The 15,974-nt window shown below is 49.8% G+C and overlaps 1 protein-coding gene across 4 annotated transcripts in view; it reads right to left on the bottom strand.

Annotated features, from left to right (window-relative positions):
* Nucleotides 1–14,880: 14,880 nt before the first annotated feature.
* The window catches only part of LOC115461233 (SLAM family member 5-like), a 76,367-nt gene continuing 75,273 nt past the window's right edge, over nucleotides 14,881–15,974 (bottom strand). For all 4 annotated transcript variants that reach the window (XM_030190920.1, XM_030190919.1, XM_030190921.1 and 1 more), the window contains one exon: nucleotides 14,881–15,551. In XM_030190920.1, coding sequence (XP_030046780.1) covers nucleotides 15,355–15,551 — 197 coding nt within the window. In that variant the 3' untranslated portion in view covers nucleotides 14,881–15,354. The remainder of the gene's footprint in view (nucleotides 15,552–15,974) is intronic.

Genomic DNA, 15,974 nt, shown 5'->3' with positions numbered 1-15,974 from the left:
GCGTCCTTTAGGGCCGTGCCACCTTCCACCGGCAACGCCGTTTTCTTAGTCACCGCAGTGATTAAAGAATCCACGGTAGGCCACAGATAGGCCTCCCGTTCACTTTCAGGCAAAGGATAGAGGCGGGACATAGCCCTAGCCACTTTAAGGCTCGCTTCCGGGACATCCCATTGAGCCGAAATTAAGGTGTGCATGGCATCATGCACGTGGAAGGTTCTAGGCGGGCGCTTCGTCCCCAGCATAATGGCAGAGCCAACAGGGGCTGAGGGAGAGACGTCCTCCGGAGAGGAAATCTTCAAAATGCCCATGGCCTGCACTAACAGGTTGGGCAAATCCTCTGAGCTAAAGAGCCGTGCTGCAGAGAGGTCATCCGCTCCATCCAAGCGGGGATCCGTCTCCTCCAAGGAATCCGCAAAGGACCGTTGGGAGAACTCAGATACGCTGCCCTCATCAACATCGGAGGACATAAAGTCCTCCAAGGCCTGGGAATCAACCCGAGGGCGTTTACCTCCGGGGGCCTCAACCTCTTTACCAGACGAGGGAGCAGGGGCAGCGTTTTGCATAAGGAAGGCCTGATGCAGCAGCAAAACAAACTCGGGGGAGAAAACCCCCCAGACTGTGCACTTCCGCAGCCTGGGCTACAGCCCTAGACGCACCCTCAACCGGCGCTCGCAAGAGCGGGGGAGAGACATGCTGCGCATCCAAGATGGCGTCCGGCGCGACACTCCGCGAAGGAGCCGCGCGGGAAGAACGGCGCTTAACTTTAGCCGCTTTTGTGCCGTCGCCCAAATTAAGGGCGTTCATGGCATTAATGTCTCCTACCTCAAGGGCGGCCCAAGAAGAAGCCGTCTGAGCCGCGTGGCCGGCCAAGATGGCGGAGGCGAGCAGCGGGGGATGGGCGTTTATGGCGGGAAAAACCGCCACACCGGAGGAAGGACCGGGACACTCATCGGCCACGAAACTGTCACCCAACAAGGGCGAATCAGACTTTAAGACCCCCGCATCCCCTCTAGAAGCGCCCAAGCGATCCGGGGAGCGACTCTTCGCGCCCTCGCCCTCCGACGCCATAGGCCACGTGGAGATCAATCGGGGAACCCCCTGCCCGCTATAAAAAAGGTAAAAATTACCTGCTTTCCGCTCCGAGCTGTAACGACCTGGTGTCCCAGTGAGTAGCTGCAATAAACGTTTAAATAAACGTCGAAATAAACGCCTTTAAGGACGTTCAAAATTTTTTTTTTTTTTTTAACGGAGCCAGCGGGAGGGGGGAGAAAAGGAGGGACCTGGCACCACCAGGTTTGCACTTGCTCAAAAAGAGCCCTCAACCCCAGGCACTCAACAAAACCTAAAAATTAGGCTTAGAGGCCTAGCCAGAGCTGCTGCTGTGTGTGACCACCACCTGCTGAGATAGAGAACATACTGAGGAATTTCCGGCAGCACATGACCACATATAGGGAGGCAAAAGGATTGCTCTCTATCTCCACCTGCTGGTAGATGGACACAACCCACCAGTCTATGGATTGATCAGCATGATGATATGGAATTTATCCTTACAATCAAACGTGGTACCGGAAGATTGGAAGGTGGCCAATGTAACGCCGATTTTTTAAAAAGGTTCCAGAGGAGATCCGGGAAATTATAGACCGGTGAGTGACGTCGGTGCCGAGCAAAATGCTAGAGACTATTATTAAGAACAAAATTACAGAGCATATTCAAAAGCATGGATTAATGAGACAAACAGGCATATTTTCAAAGCACTTAGCCTCCCAAAGTTCCATAGAAACCTATGGAACTTAGCCTCCCAAAGTGCTTTGAAAATATGCCTGAAAGTCAACATGGATTTAGTGAAGGGAAATCTTGCCTCACCAATCTACTACATTTCTTTGAAGGGGTAAAAAAACATGTGGATAAAGGTGAGCCGGTTGATATTGTGTATCTGGATTTTCAGAAGGCGTTTGACAAAGTACGTCATGAAAGACTCCAGAGGAAATTGGAGAGTCATGGGATAGGATGTAGTGTTCTATTGTGGATTAAAAACTGGTTATTGATTTAGATTCAATAGTAGCTCAAGGTGAGTTACATTCAGGTACACTGGACATTTCTCTATATTTCCACCTAAGTGCTAGTCTATAAACACAGGCGTAACAAATAACATGTATCTGCCAGGAAGGGGGGTACATGTGAGCAGGATGGTTCCAGAGTTCACACCTAGCGTATAACTCGTAGGATTCTGTTATGTACATACTAGTAAAAAAGGCCCGTTTCTTACAGAAATGAAACAGGCACTAGCAAGGTTTTCCTCAGAGTGTGTATGTTTGAGAGTGTGTTTGATAGTGACTGTGTGAGAGCGAGTAAATGTGCGAGTGTATGTCAGAGAGAGAGTGAGACTGTCTCCTCTCTCCCCTGCTCCCCCTCCAGGCACCCAGCGATTCTCCTCTCTCCCCTGCCCCCCCCCTCCAGCCACCCAGCGATTCTCCTCTCTCCCCTGCCCGCCCTGTAGCCACCCAGCGATTCTCCTCTCTCCCCTGCTCCCCCTCCAGCCATCCAGCAATCCTCCTCTGTCCCCTGCCCCCCTGTAGCCACCCAGCGATTCTCCTCTCTCCCCTGCCCCCCCTATCCAGCCACCCAGCGATTCTCCTCTCTCCGCTGCCCCCCTTTCAGGCAGGGCCTTGCCTAGGGTCTCTAGTGCCCCCCTGCAGACTATCAGTTGGCGCCCCCCCCCCCCCGTTGTGGCACAAGATGCAAAGGAAATAGGAGCTGAAAGATGGAGTGCATCTTTGTGGGATTGCTGAACAAATAGAGGGTTTACAACCACTTAGCTTATCGTGCTTTCATGTTCACGAAATTAGTAATTAAATCTTTGATATCTAACTGGGCACATATATCATTCTCAACAGCAATCATGGCAAGGCTTACAAGCCTTTCTTGCGAAATACTTGATCGCAAATAATCCTATATAATAATTCTCACCTTCAACAGGATGTGCCTGGGACCGTGCCTCCCTCGGAGGTGGTCTGCTAGACAGGCACGCACTGACGTCAGTGATGTCAGTGACAGCTGATACCAAAGCAAGGGGAGGAGTAGGGAAACACACGGAGCGTGTTTCCCTACTCCTCCCCCTGTGTTACAGCCCACTGCACTCCCCTTCCGCGACCCAGTCGACCCCCCCTTCTCGGCGAAAACTGACCCCCGCCGCCGTCCAGTACCTGTGCTGACGGGGGACCCCAACCCCCATCAGCCGAAGTCCTGTGCTGGCCTTCGCGCCGTTGCTTCTTCAATGATCTTCGGTTCAAGTTCCTCTGCGTGCGTCTGATGTCAGATGCACGCAGAGCAACTTGGGACACAAAATCATTGAAGAAGCAACGCCTCGAAGACCAGCACAGGACTTTGGATGACGGGGGTTGGGGTCCCCCATCAGCACAGGTACTGGACGGCGGTGGGGGACGGTTTTCGCTGAGAAGGGGGGTCGACTGGGTCACGGAAAGGGGGGGTGAAAACAGAGGGACGGCAGAGTCTGGAACAGTGAGGGAGGGATGGTGGGGGATGGCCTTGCTAGCGCCCGTTTCCTTCCCTTTTGAAACGGGCATTTTTTACTAGTTTTTTTATGATTTTTAACCGTGAAAATGATCGCTCACCACTTGCCACACTGACAGGAATTGTCAGCAATATTCTTAGAAACAAATTGCTATACATTGCAAAATAAGATAGCAGATGTCAATTCTCAAAGTGGACATATTCCAAACACTAAAATAAAATGATTTTTCTCTACCTTTGTTGTCTGGTGACTTTCTTTTTCTGATCATTGATAAGTCTCTGACTCTAAAGTTCAGCAATTTCATTAAAGCAAAATATATTTTCACATATCACAGACTCTTCCTATCCAAGGAGAATCTTTTATATAAAAGCAAACACCAAAAAAAAAAAATAATTTTCACTTACCAGCTCTTCTACACTACATGTCAGCTAAACTTCCTCTGAAACTACTGTTGGAACCATCAGCCAATGAAATGGCTTTTAGCTGTAGCTTCGGGTTACCTGACAATTATGCAAACATCATTGCAGTCATGCTCTCCTCTAGGTGTACAAGCTCAGAGAAAAAAAAACTTTGAACCACTTACAGATTTTAACAATTACACTATTTAGTTTTTATTTCTCCCCAGTCTCACTTGCACACCTCCCTCCAAACCTGGCTGTTCTCTTTAATTTGAATGTTGTTCAAGCTCACCCTGAATGAGGAGTTCATCCCACACCAACCACATAAATAGCACTTGTTGTATTCTTTCAAACAACTTCAGCAGCAGAGCCAGCCTGCTGCCCGCCTGCCTCAGTGAGCACTGTGGCCGAAGAGGGGAGTGCAAGGGAGAGAGGAGAATCACAGCTTCAGGTAAAACATTTTGCAAGTGAGCTGACCTCAGGAAACGGTAGGCGCCCTCCAGAGGTTGGCGCCCCCCCTGCGCTGCTTACCTTGCTTACTGTGTTAGCACGGCCCTGCCTTCAGGCACCCAGCGATTCTGCTCTGTCCTCTGGCCCCCCCTGTAGCCACCCAGCAATTCTCCTCTCTCCCTTGCCCCCCCCCCCCTCCAGGCACCCACCGAGTCTCCGTTGCTCCTTTGAAAGCCCTGCCAGTCTGTAGCCTTCCCTTCAAATTCGTTCCCTCTGAGTCCTGCCTTCTGACGTCATTTCCTCTTTCCGCGAGGGCAGGACTCTGAGGGAACGAACTGGAAGGGAAGGCTACAGACGGGCTGGGCTTTCAAAAGGAGCGATGGAGACTCGGTGGGTGCCTGGAGTGGGGGTAGGGGAGAGAGGAGAATTGCTGGGTGGCAATGACGGACTGGGCAGGTGGGTTGGGCGTTTTTTTTTACAGACCGTTGATTGGGTCCTCGTTCTTCTGACGTTGTGGGACAGTGAGCCAATGAAACGCTGAGTTACAGACTTACGAACCCTACACTGCCACAGTGCCACGGAGTCAGCTTCAGAACGCTGGAGGTGCTTTTTATTATATAGGATCTCCAGCATTTAGGCGTGAGCTTTTGCACCAACTATATAGCTAGGGCAAGCATTTGAGCCCAAACACAAAGGTGTGTATCTACCAGGGTATGTTAGCATTTTATAAAGGAAACTAGGCACCTACGTTCCTTTATAGAGCAGGTATCTCCATTTTATTGTTTTAAATTAAATGAAGATGTTTTCAGACACTGCTAATGATTCTTATTCATGAAATTTAAAGCTGCTACATTTAGGGGCTTTATTTCTCTTGACGTTCCCATATAAGTGCATTATCAAGCATCCGTCAAACTTTTTTATGACCTTCCTCAGTTCACCATTTTCTGAGCGATAAAATAGTTTCATATGTTGCTTTGGCTGAACCTGGATTCCTTTGATCTCTCTTGAAAACCCCATAATTTAGATATTTTTCTAGAGTAGAGAGATGTGGTAGCCTTGTTAGTCCACTTCTAAAGCCAGTCAATAGAAATAGAATAAAATAAAACATAGAATTTTATTTAGATTTTGCTCACATCTTTTTCAGTAGTAGCTCAAGGTGAGTTACATTCAGGTACACTGGATATTTCTCTGTCCCAGGAGGGTTCACAATCTAAGTTTGTACCTGAGGCAATGGAGGGTTAAGTGACTTGATCCACTCGCCGGAATAGGCAGTATATCAAATCTGGAATAAATAATAAACTGTGTTGGTTGCCTTGACCAAGTCTCTGGCAACAGATCCCGCAGTCTAATTAAGCGCTTAATGAAAAAAAACAAACCTCTATGATTTGTTTTCAATCTGCTGGTTGATAGTTTCCTGGAATGTCCTCTTGCTTTAGTGTTGTTTAAATGATGTCCCCTATTTAACCATTCTAGCCTACTTTTGATTTGATAAGACTGGAACATACAATTAAATACAATTAAATACAATATAACAAAGTATAATCAAAACAAATACAATTATATAAACATCATAAAATCAACATAATGTATAAATTAAAAAAAAACAACCTAAAATCAGCCATTAAATAGCACCCTACTCCCACAGTCTAATGTAATCTATTCTTGAAAGTGTCACGTCCACTTTCTCCCAAAAAAAGGGTCCATAAGAGAAACCAGTTAAACACTTTGATAAAAAGCTTTTGAGTAATTATAACAATATTGTTGTACTTAAAAAGGAAAGCATTATAAAAACTATACTTATTTCTGAACTTAAATATTTATTAAATAAGAAGATTGCTGTAACAATCAGCCAGGCTTTATGTTGTTTGCATAATTTCATCTAATTTGACTCCATTTTATGGTCCAGCAGAAACTTAGAAAAGAAAATATGATACCTTTTTTATTGGACTAACTTAATAAATTTTTTGATTAGCTTTCGAAGGTAACCCTTCTTCGTCAGATCAGAAATAAGCAAATTTTGATAAGTAACAGCATATATAAGTGAAACATCAAAGTATTTCAGTGACAGCCCTCTCTGTTTCTCACCTAGCCCACCCCTCCCTCATCCTTTCAGACTGAGAGGATGGGGGACAGGGAGATATGCATGGTGATCAGAGGGTGACAAAGCAGTGAACTTTCATGGTTTATAACTAGAAAACCAAGATCTTTGTTAAGTCCTGTCTGGTGGGTGTCAAAATATTTAATCATTTTTACTTCAAAGGTCTTGCGTTCCTGTATTGTTTTAAAGTTTCCTTTAAGTATTCTCACTATAAAAAGCGAATGCTACATACCTGTAGAAGGTATTCTCCGAGGACAGCAGGCTGATTGTTCTCACTGATGGGTGACGTCCACGGCAGCCCCTCCAATCGGAATCTTCACTAGCAAAGTCCTTTGCTAGCCCTCGCGCGCCCATGCGCACCGCGCATGCGCGGCCGTCTTCCCGCCCGAAACCGGCTCGAGCCGGCCAGTCTCATATGTAGCAAGACAAGAGAAGGGAAGACACAACTCCAAAGGGGAGGCGGGCGGGTTTGTGAGAACAATCAGCCTGCTGTCCTCGGAGAATACCTTCTACAGGTATGTAGCATTCGCTTTCTCCGAGGACAAGCAGGCTGCTTGTTCTCACTGATGGGGTATCCCTAGCCCCCAGGCTCACTCAAAACAACAACCACGGTCAATTGGGCCTCGCAACGGCGAGGACATAACTGAGATTGACCTAAAAAATTTACCAACTAACTGAGAGTGCAGCCTGGAACAGAACAAACAGGGCCCTCGGGGGGTGGAGTTGGATCCTAAAGCCCAAACAGGTTCTGAAGAACTGACTGCCCGTACCGACTGTCGCGTCGGGTATCCTGCTGCAGGCAGTAATGAGATGTGAATGTGTGGACAGATGACCACGTCGCAGCTTTGCAAATTTCTTCAATAGAGGCTGACTTCAAGTGGGCTACCGACGCAGCCATGGCTCTGACATTATGAGCCGTGACATGACCCTCAAGAGCCAGCCCAGCCTGGGCGTAAGTGAAGGAAATGCAATCTGCTAGCCAATTGGATATGGTGTGTTTCCCCACAGCCACTCCCCTCCTATTGGGATCAAAAGAAACAAACAATTGGGCGGACTGTCTGTTGGGCTGTGTCCGCTCCAGGTAGAAGGCCAATGCTCTCTTGCAGTCCAATGTGTGCAGCTGACGTTCAGCAGGGCAGGAATGAGGACGGGGAAAGAATGTTGGCAAGACAATTGACTGGTTCAGATGGAACTCCAACACGACCTTTGGCAAGAACTTAGGGTGAGTGCGGAGGACTACTCTGTTATGATGAAATTTGGTGTAAGGGGCCTGGGCTACCAGGGCCTGAAGCTCACTGACTCTACGAGCTGAAGTAACTGCCACCAAGAAAATGACCTTCCAGGTTAAGTACTTCAGATGGCAGGAGTTCAGTGGCTCAAAAGGAGGTTTCATCAGCTGGGTGAGAACGACATTGAGATCCCATGACACTGTAGGAGGTTTGACAGGGGGCTTTGACAAAAGCAAACCTCTCATGAAGCGAACAACTAAAGGCTGTCCCGAGATCGGCTTACCTTCCACATGGTAATGGTATGCACTGATTGCACTAAGGTGAACCCTTACAGAGTTGGTCTTGAGACCAGACTCAGACAAGTGCAGAAGGTATTCAAGCAGGGTCTGTGTAGGATAAGAGCGAGGATCTAGGGCCTTGCTGTCACACCAGACGGCAAACCTCCTCCATAGAAAGAAGTAACTCCTCTTAGTGGAATCTTTCCTGGAAGCAAGCAAGATGCGGGAGACACCCTCCGACAGACCCAAAGAGGCAAAGTCTACGCTCTCAACATCCAGGCCGTGAGAGCCAGGGACCGGAGGTTGGGATGCAGAAGAGCCCCTTCGTCCTGCGTGATGAGGGTCGGAAAACACTCCAATCTCCACGGTTCTTCGGAGGATAACTCCAGAAGAAGAGGGAACCAGATCTGACGCGGCCAAAAAGGAGCAATCAGAATCATGGTGCCTCGGTCTTGCTTGAGTTTCAACAAAGTCTTCCCCACCAGAGGAATGGGAGGATAAGCATACAGCAGGCCCTCCCCCCAATCCAGGAGGAAGGCATCCGATGCCAGTCTGCCGTGGGCCTGAAGCCTGGAACAGAACTGAGGGACTTTGTGGTTGGCTCGAGATGCGAAGAGATCCACCAAGGGGGTGCCCCACGCTTGGAAGATCTGGCGCACCACTCGGGAGTTGAGCGACCACTTGTGAGGTTGCATAATCCTGCTCAGTCTGTCGGCCAGACTGTTGTTTACGCCTGCCAGATATGTGGCTTGGAGCACCATGCCTTGACGGCGAGCCCAGAGCCACATGCTGACGGCTTCCTGACACAGGGGGCGAGATCCGGTGCCCCCCTGCTTGTTGACATAATACATGGCAACCTGGTTGTCTGTCTGAATTTGGATAATTTGGTGGGACAGCCGATCTCTGAAAGCCTTCAGAGCGTTCCAGATCGCTCGCAACTCCAGAAGATTGATCTGTAGATCGCGTTCCTGGAGGGACCAGCTTCCTTGGGTGTGAAGCCCATCGACATGAGCTCCCCATCCCAGGAGAGACGCATCCGTGGTCAACACTTTTTGCGGCTGAGGAATTTGGAAAGGACGTCCCAGAGTCAAATTGGACCAAATCGTCCACCAATACAGGGATTCGAGAAAACTCGTGGACAGGTGGATCACGTCTTCTAGATCCCCAGCAGCCTGAAATCACTGGGAAGCTAGGGTCCATTGAGCAGATCTCATGTGAAGGCGGGCCATGGGAGTCACATGAACTGTGTAGGCCATGTGGCCCAGCAATCTCAACATCTGCCGAGCTGTGATCTGCTGGGACGCTCGCACCCGCGAGACGAAGGACAACAAGGTGTTGGCTCTCGCCTCTGGGAGATAGGCGCGAGACGTCCGAGAATCCAGCAGAGCTCCTATGAATTCGAGTCTCTGCACTGGGAGAAGATGGGACTTTGGGTAATTTATCACAAACCCCAGTAGCTCCAGGAGGCGAATAGTCATCTGCATGGACTGCAGGGCTCCTGCCTCGGACATGTTCTTCACCAGCCAATCGTTGAGATATGGGAACACGTGCACCCCCAGCCTGCGAAGTGCCGCTGCTACTACAGCCAAGCACTTTGTGAACACCCTGGGCGCAGAGGCGAGCCCAAAGGGTAGCACACAGTACTGGAAGTGACGTGTGCCCAGCTGAAATCGCAGATACTGTCTGCGAGCTGGCAGTATCGGGATGTGTGTATAGGCATCCTTCAAGTCCAGAGAGCATAGCCAATCGTTTTCCTGAATCATGGGAAGTAGGGTGCCCAGGGAAAGCATCCTGAACTTTTCTTTGACCAGATATTTGTTCAGGGCCCTTAGGTCTAGGATGGGACGCATCCCCCCTGTTTTCTTTTCCACAAGGAAGTACCTGGAATAGAATCCCAGCCCTTCTTGCCCGGATGGCACGGGCTCGACCGCATTGGCGCTGAGAAGGGCGGAGAGTTCCTCTGCAAGTACCTGCTTGTGCTGGAAGCTGTAAGACTGAGCTCCCGGTGGACAATTTGGAGGTTTTGAGGCCAAATTGAGGGTGTATCCTTGCCGGACTATTTGGAGAACCCACTGATCGGAGGTTATGAGAGGCCACCTTTGGTGAAAAGCTTTCAACCTCCCCCCGACTGGCAGGTCGCCCGGCACTGACACGTGGATGGCGGCTATGCTCTGCTGGAGCCAGTCAAAAGCTCGCCCCTTGCTTTTGCTGGGGAGCCGAGGGGCCTTGCTGAGTCGCACGCTGCTGACGAGAGCGAGCGCGCTGGGGCTTAGCCTGGGCCGCAGGCTGTCGAGAAGGAGGATTGTACCTACGCTTGCCAGAAGAGTAGGGAACAGTCTTCCTTCCCCCGAAAAATCGTCTACCTGTAGAGGTAGAAGCTGAAGGCTGCCGGCGGGAGAACTTGTCGAATGCGGTGTCCCGCTGGTGGAGCTGCTCTACCACCTGCTCGACTTTTTCTCCAAAAATGTTATCCGCACGGCAAGGCGAGTCCGCAATCCGCTGCTGGATTCTATTCTCCAGGTCGGAGGGACGCAGCCATGAGAGCCTGCGCATCACCACACCTTGAGCAGCGGCCCTGGACGCAACATCAAAGGTGTCATACACCCCTCTGGCCAGGAATTTTCTGCACGCCTTCAGCTGCCTGACCACCTCCTGAAAAGGCTTGGCCTGCTCGGGGGGGAGAGCATCAACCAAGCCCGCCAACTGCCGCACATTGTTCCGCATGTGTATGCTCGTGTAGAGCTGGTAAGACTGGATTTTGGCCACGAGCATAGAGGAATGGTAGGCCTTCCTCCCAAAGGAGTCCAAGGTTCTAGAGTCCTTGCCCGGGGGCGCCGAAGCATGCTCCCTAGAACTCTTGGCCTTCTTTAGGGCCAGATCCACAACTCCAGAATCATGAGGCAACTGAGTGCGCATCAGATCTGGGTCCCCATGGATCCGGTACTGGGACTCGATCTTCTTGGGGATGTGGGGATTAGTTAAGGGTTTCGTCCAGTTCGCAAGCAATGTCTTTTTCAGGACATGGTGCAAGGGAACAGTGGACGCTTCCTTAGGTAGAGAAGGATAGTCCAGGAGCTCAAACATTTCAGCCCTGGACTCGTCCTCCACAACCACCGGGAAGGGGATGGCCGTAGACATCTCCCGGACAAAGGAAGCAAAAGACAGACTCTCGGGAGGAGAAAGCTGTCTTTCAGGAGAGGGAGTAGGATCGGAAGGGAGACCCTCAGACTCCTCGTCAGAGAAATATCTGGGGTCTTCTTCCTCCTCCCACGAGGCCTCACCCTCGGTGTCAGACACAAGTTCACGGACCTGTGTCTGCAACCGTGCCCGACTCGACTCCGTGGAGCCACGTCCACGATGGGGGCGTCGAGAGGTAGACTCCCTCGCCCGCATCGGCGAAGCTCCCTCCGCCGACGTAGTCGGGGAGCCTTCCTGGGAGGCGATGGCAGCCGGCACCGCATGCGGTACCGACGCCGGAGACCTCACCTCGGGCGATGGGCCAGCCGGCGCCACGCTCGACGGTACCGGTGGCGCAAGCACCGCCGGTACGCCACCGGTACCGGAGGGGTAGGGCGCAACAGCTCTCCCAGAATCTCTGGGAGAACGGCCCGGAGGCTCTCGTTCAGAGCGGCTGCAGAGAAAGGCATAGAGGTCGATGCAGGCGTCGACGTCAGAACCTGTTCCGGACGAGGAGGCTGTTCCGGCCTGTCCAGAGTGGAGCGCATCGACACCTCCTGAACAGAGGGTGAGCGGTCCTCTCGGTGCCGATGCCTGCTGGGTGCCGACTCCCTCGGCGACCCAGAGCTCTCGGTGCCGACGCGGGGAGGAGACCGGTGTCGATGCTTCTTCGACTTCTTCCGAAGCATGTCACCGGAGCTCCCCGGCACCGACGAGGAGGACGTAGAATCCAACCGTCGCTTCCTCGGGGCCGAGGCCGAAGGAGGTCGGTCTCGGGGGGGCTGTACCGCAGGAGCCCTCAGGGTAGGGGGAGACCCACCCGAAGGCTCACCGCCACCAGCAGGGGAATGGACAGCCCTCACCTGCACTCCTGACGATGCACCACCGTCCGACGACATCAGTAGACGAGGTCCCGGTACCACCGACGTCGATGCAGCTATCCGATGTCTCGGCGCCGATGCAGAGGGCCGATGCCTCGATGCACTCGATGCACTGGCAGCCGAGGATGAAGCTCTGGACGCTGAAGACGTCGATGCACACGATACCCCCGGTGCCGATGCCGACGAAGAGCCCGAGAACAAAACGTTCCACTGGGCCAATCTCGCTACCTGAGTCCGCCTTTGTAAAAGGGAACACAGACTACAGGCCTGAGGGCGGTGCTGGGCCCCCAGACACTGAAGACACGACGCGTGCCTGTCAGTGAGCGAGATAACCCGGGCGCACTGGGTGCACTTCTTGAAGCCGCTGGAAGGCTTCGATGTCATGGGCGGAAAAATTACGCCGGCGAAATCAAAATCCGAAATGACGGAAATGAGCACCAAAAACTTTGAGGGAGAAAAATCTCGACCGAGGCCGAAAATAGGCCTACCCCGACGACGAAAGAAAACTTACCAGGGCAAAGACTGGAAATACAGGAAGGGGCAAACGAAACCCAAGGGGGTTTGCGGAGCACTTTCCGAACGAGTTTAAACTATTTTCCGAAGAAAAACACGTCGATTGGTCAAAGGACGCGCGAGGTCGACTCTCCGGGGCCCGACACGGCGAAAACACAGCCGTACCGAGTGCGGACGAAAGAAGACTGGCCGGCTCGAGCCGGTTTCGGGCGGGAAGACGGCCGCGCGAGGGCTAGCAAAGGACTTTGCTAGTGAAGATTCCGATTGGAGGGGCTGCCGTGGACGTCACCCATCAGTGAGAACAAGCAGCCTGCTTGTCCTCGGAGAATCATTAGTACAGTGTTCTGGTTTTGTGAAGTGCTGTCCCACAGAGGTAACATCCTGGTTGGCACTGGCATTTTTCATATGATGTCTATCATATGTCAGCATCTGGCTTGTTTCTCCAATATAGCACCCTTTGTCACATTTTTTACACTGGATGACATATACTACATTGGAAGATGAGCATGTGAAGGATTCCTTTATGTTGAATATTTTTCCTTTGTGAATGACTGGGGGGTCTTGTGAAATGTTTTGGCACAGTTTGTAGCTGGATATATTGCAAGGATGTGTGCCATTCTCTTCTTTTTGGGTCTCTGTAGAGAGCTTGCTTCTCACTGGCTTGTGTTTTAAATTGGGTGGTTGCCTTGTACTATACTTCATCAGTATAGACCCCTGATGGCGAACCTATGACACGCGTGTCAGTACTGACACGCGTAGCCATTTTCGGTGACACGCGGCCGCATGTGGCCGCATACAGAGAAGCAGCGGAGTTCCTTGCTGACACCCGGGGCGGATCGCCGATGCGCCCCCCCCCCCCCCCGGTGCAGCGCGACCTCCTCCCCCTGGCGAAATCACCCCCCCCCCGGTGCATGTTTACCCGTTGGGGGGGGTGCCGTGTGCGCTCCTATTGGCTTCCTTCCCTGCTGCTCCCTCTGCCCCGGCTCCTGCACGGCCGTTAGGGGATCTTTGACCTCACTTCCGGCCGGCGGAGCAGAGAGCAATGGAATGCTATGGGGGACGCATCTCTGAGGGCCCTGTGATCACCATTACCAGCAACCATCATCCAATCTACTGTTCTGGGGTGTCGTGGATTTGTAATTGACCATCATTACTGAGATAGGTGAGGGGGAGGCTGGGAGAGGCGAGGGCATGTGCTATGGGTGCCGTTTCCCGCCATTAGAAATAGCGGCAGCCATCTTAATTTACATAAGGTGGTCAGTTAGGCTAGTTAACCCCTAATTGCCTGCAGGGCTAACAGGCTATCTATAATTCTATCTTCTGTCTCTGCCCTCCTGATGGAGAACCCAAAAAATAAAAAACCAAGGTTAAGTAAAGGAAGTGGTAGTAGCAGTAGCCGACCCTTTCAAGAGACATGGACCGAGATGTATGGCATTATAGAAAAAAATGGCAGATCATTTTGCGTTCTATGTACTGAAACGGTAGTAAGCAGAACGTGGAATATAAATAGACATTTTGAAACTAATCATTCCCAGCTCTTGAAAAAAAGTGAGGATGAAAGGAAGGAATACATTTCCAGGCAGCTACACTTTTATAAGAGCCAATCTAAGTCCATCCTTAAATTTGTAAAAGGTTCTACAAATTTAACATCTGCAAGTTTGAGCATTGCTCACTCCATAGCTCAGCATGGAAAAGCACTCAGTGAGGGAGAATTTATTAAAGAAACTCTCCTAAGATGTGCACCAGTTCTATTTCACGATATGCAGAATAAAGATGCAATTATTAAGAGAATATCTGAGTTACCAGGAAATTTGGAGTGCCTGGATCCGATTACCAGACACTTTTAGCACCCTGAAAAATATAGCAATGGCTTTACTCACAATTTTTCCCTCTACGTACTTTTGTGAAACCTTATTCTCAGCGTTAAATAATATCAAAACCAACAAAAGAAACAGATTGACAGATGAAGTTAGTAGCGCTTGCTTGGGCTTGAAGTGTACAAAATACCAACCTTCAATTGAAGATTTAGCCAATGAAATTCAGCAACAAAAAAGTCACTAATAGGCAGATTAGTTAAAGAATTCCCCCTCCCCCTCACTTATCTTAGTTCATGGCACCCCACACAAGTTAAATAATATCAAGACCAACAAAAGAAACCGACTGACAGATGAACAAAGAAGTCACTAAGTAGGTAAGTTAAATAATTAGTTTTTGGTTTATTAAATACAGTTTTATATTACAATTATACATTTTTGTTATTTAAACTATAAATATCGCGAAATTATGGTTTTTTTCTCGAAGTGACACACCACCCGAGTTATGCTCGGTTTTTTGGCGAATTTTGACACACCAAGCTCAAAAGGTTGCCCATCACTGGTATAGACAGTACCCAAATACAAAAATAATGTTAACTTTAAAACCCCCATGAATAAGAGAATACTACACTTTGGCTAAGGCTAGAAAATATCACTAGTTTACAGCAAGCCAAGTAATCCATGCCAAATAGCTAAATGCATTCCTGTTCTTATCATAACACTTTAAAATAGATTTGTTTTAAAAAATTATTTAGACTTTGGATGCTGGTAATAAAATACATCATCCACATGACAGAGAGCCCTTAAAACACTGTTCCTTAATGCTAGTTGTGACCATGTGATCAGAGTTGCAGGTTACTGCAATGAGGCTAATCACTGAAGCAGACCACCAGGATCTGGCAACAGTACTGCATCACTAAGGAAGAAATCACCTCCCCGTATTCCATGTTGAAGCATAATTAGTGGAATTTCAGTGAGGGCTCACTACCTGTGGTTCTGTAGCAGACTCTCATTGCAGTGTCCACCCTGCTCCACTAACCGAGGCCCATTACGGTGACCATCCTGCTCCATTAGACTAGGCTCACTGTGCGGTCCTTCCTGCTTTGCCGCCACTTTACAGCTTTGGAGTTCCTCAGGATTTTGATCCTCAGAGTTTCTGATTTTATCTTCAGAATTTCGATCTGTATGTAATCAATAAAAATTAGAGTGAGCTGCCATTAGAGAGGTCCCTAAAATCATTCTGGGAAGTGTACTGCTGAAACAGCAACAGGCTCACCGTTGCCAAATAACTAGCTGCTTTACAGACACTGTGGACTACCTCAGTAATGTAAATCTCTCAACAATGAAATAAGCAATTGTGCACTTTCAAGTTAAGGTTGTGCCTTTGCACAAAAAGTCACTGATTTGCTCTTTCTAGAGCGCCAACAACTTAGAAATATGTGGAAAGCTATTGTTTATAGGTCATCTTGGAATCCTGTTACTCTTTGATCCTGCCAGGTACTTGTGAACTGGATTGGCCACACTGTTGGAAACAGGCTGCTAGCTAGACCGACCATTGGTCTGACCCAGTAAGACAACTCTTATGGTCTTACGATGAGCATAGT

This window comes from Microcaecilia unicolor, chromosome 2 (assembly GCF_901765095.1).
Source record: "Microcaecilia unicolor chromosome 2, aMicUni1.1, whole genome shotgun sequence".
NCBI lineage: Eukaryota > Metazoa > Chordata > Amphibia > Gymnophiona > Siphonopidae > Microcaecilia > Microcaecilia unicolor.
Note: the sequence above shows the minus strand (reverse complement) of the source record. Positions and strands in the feature narration are given on the sequence as shown.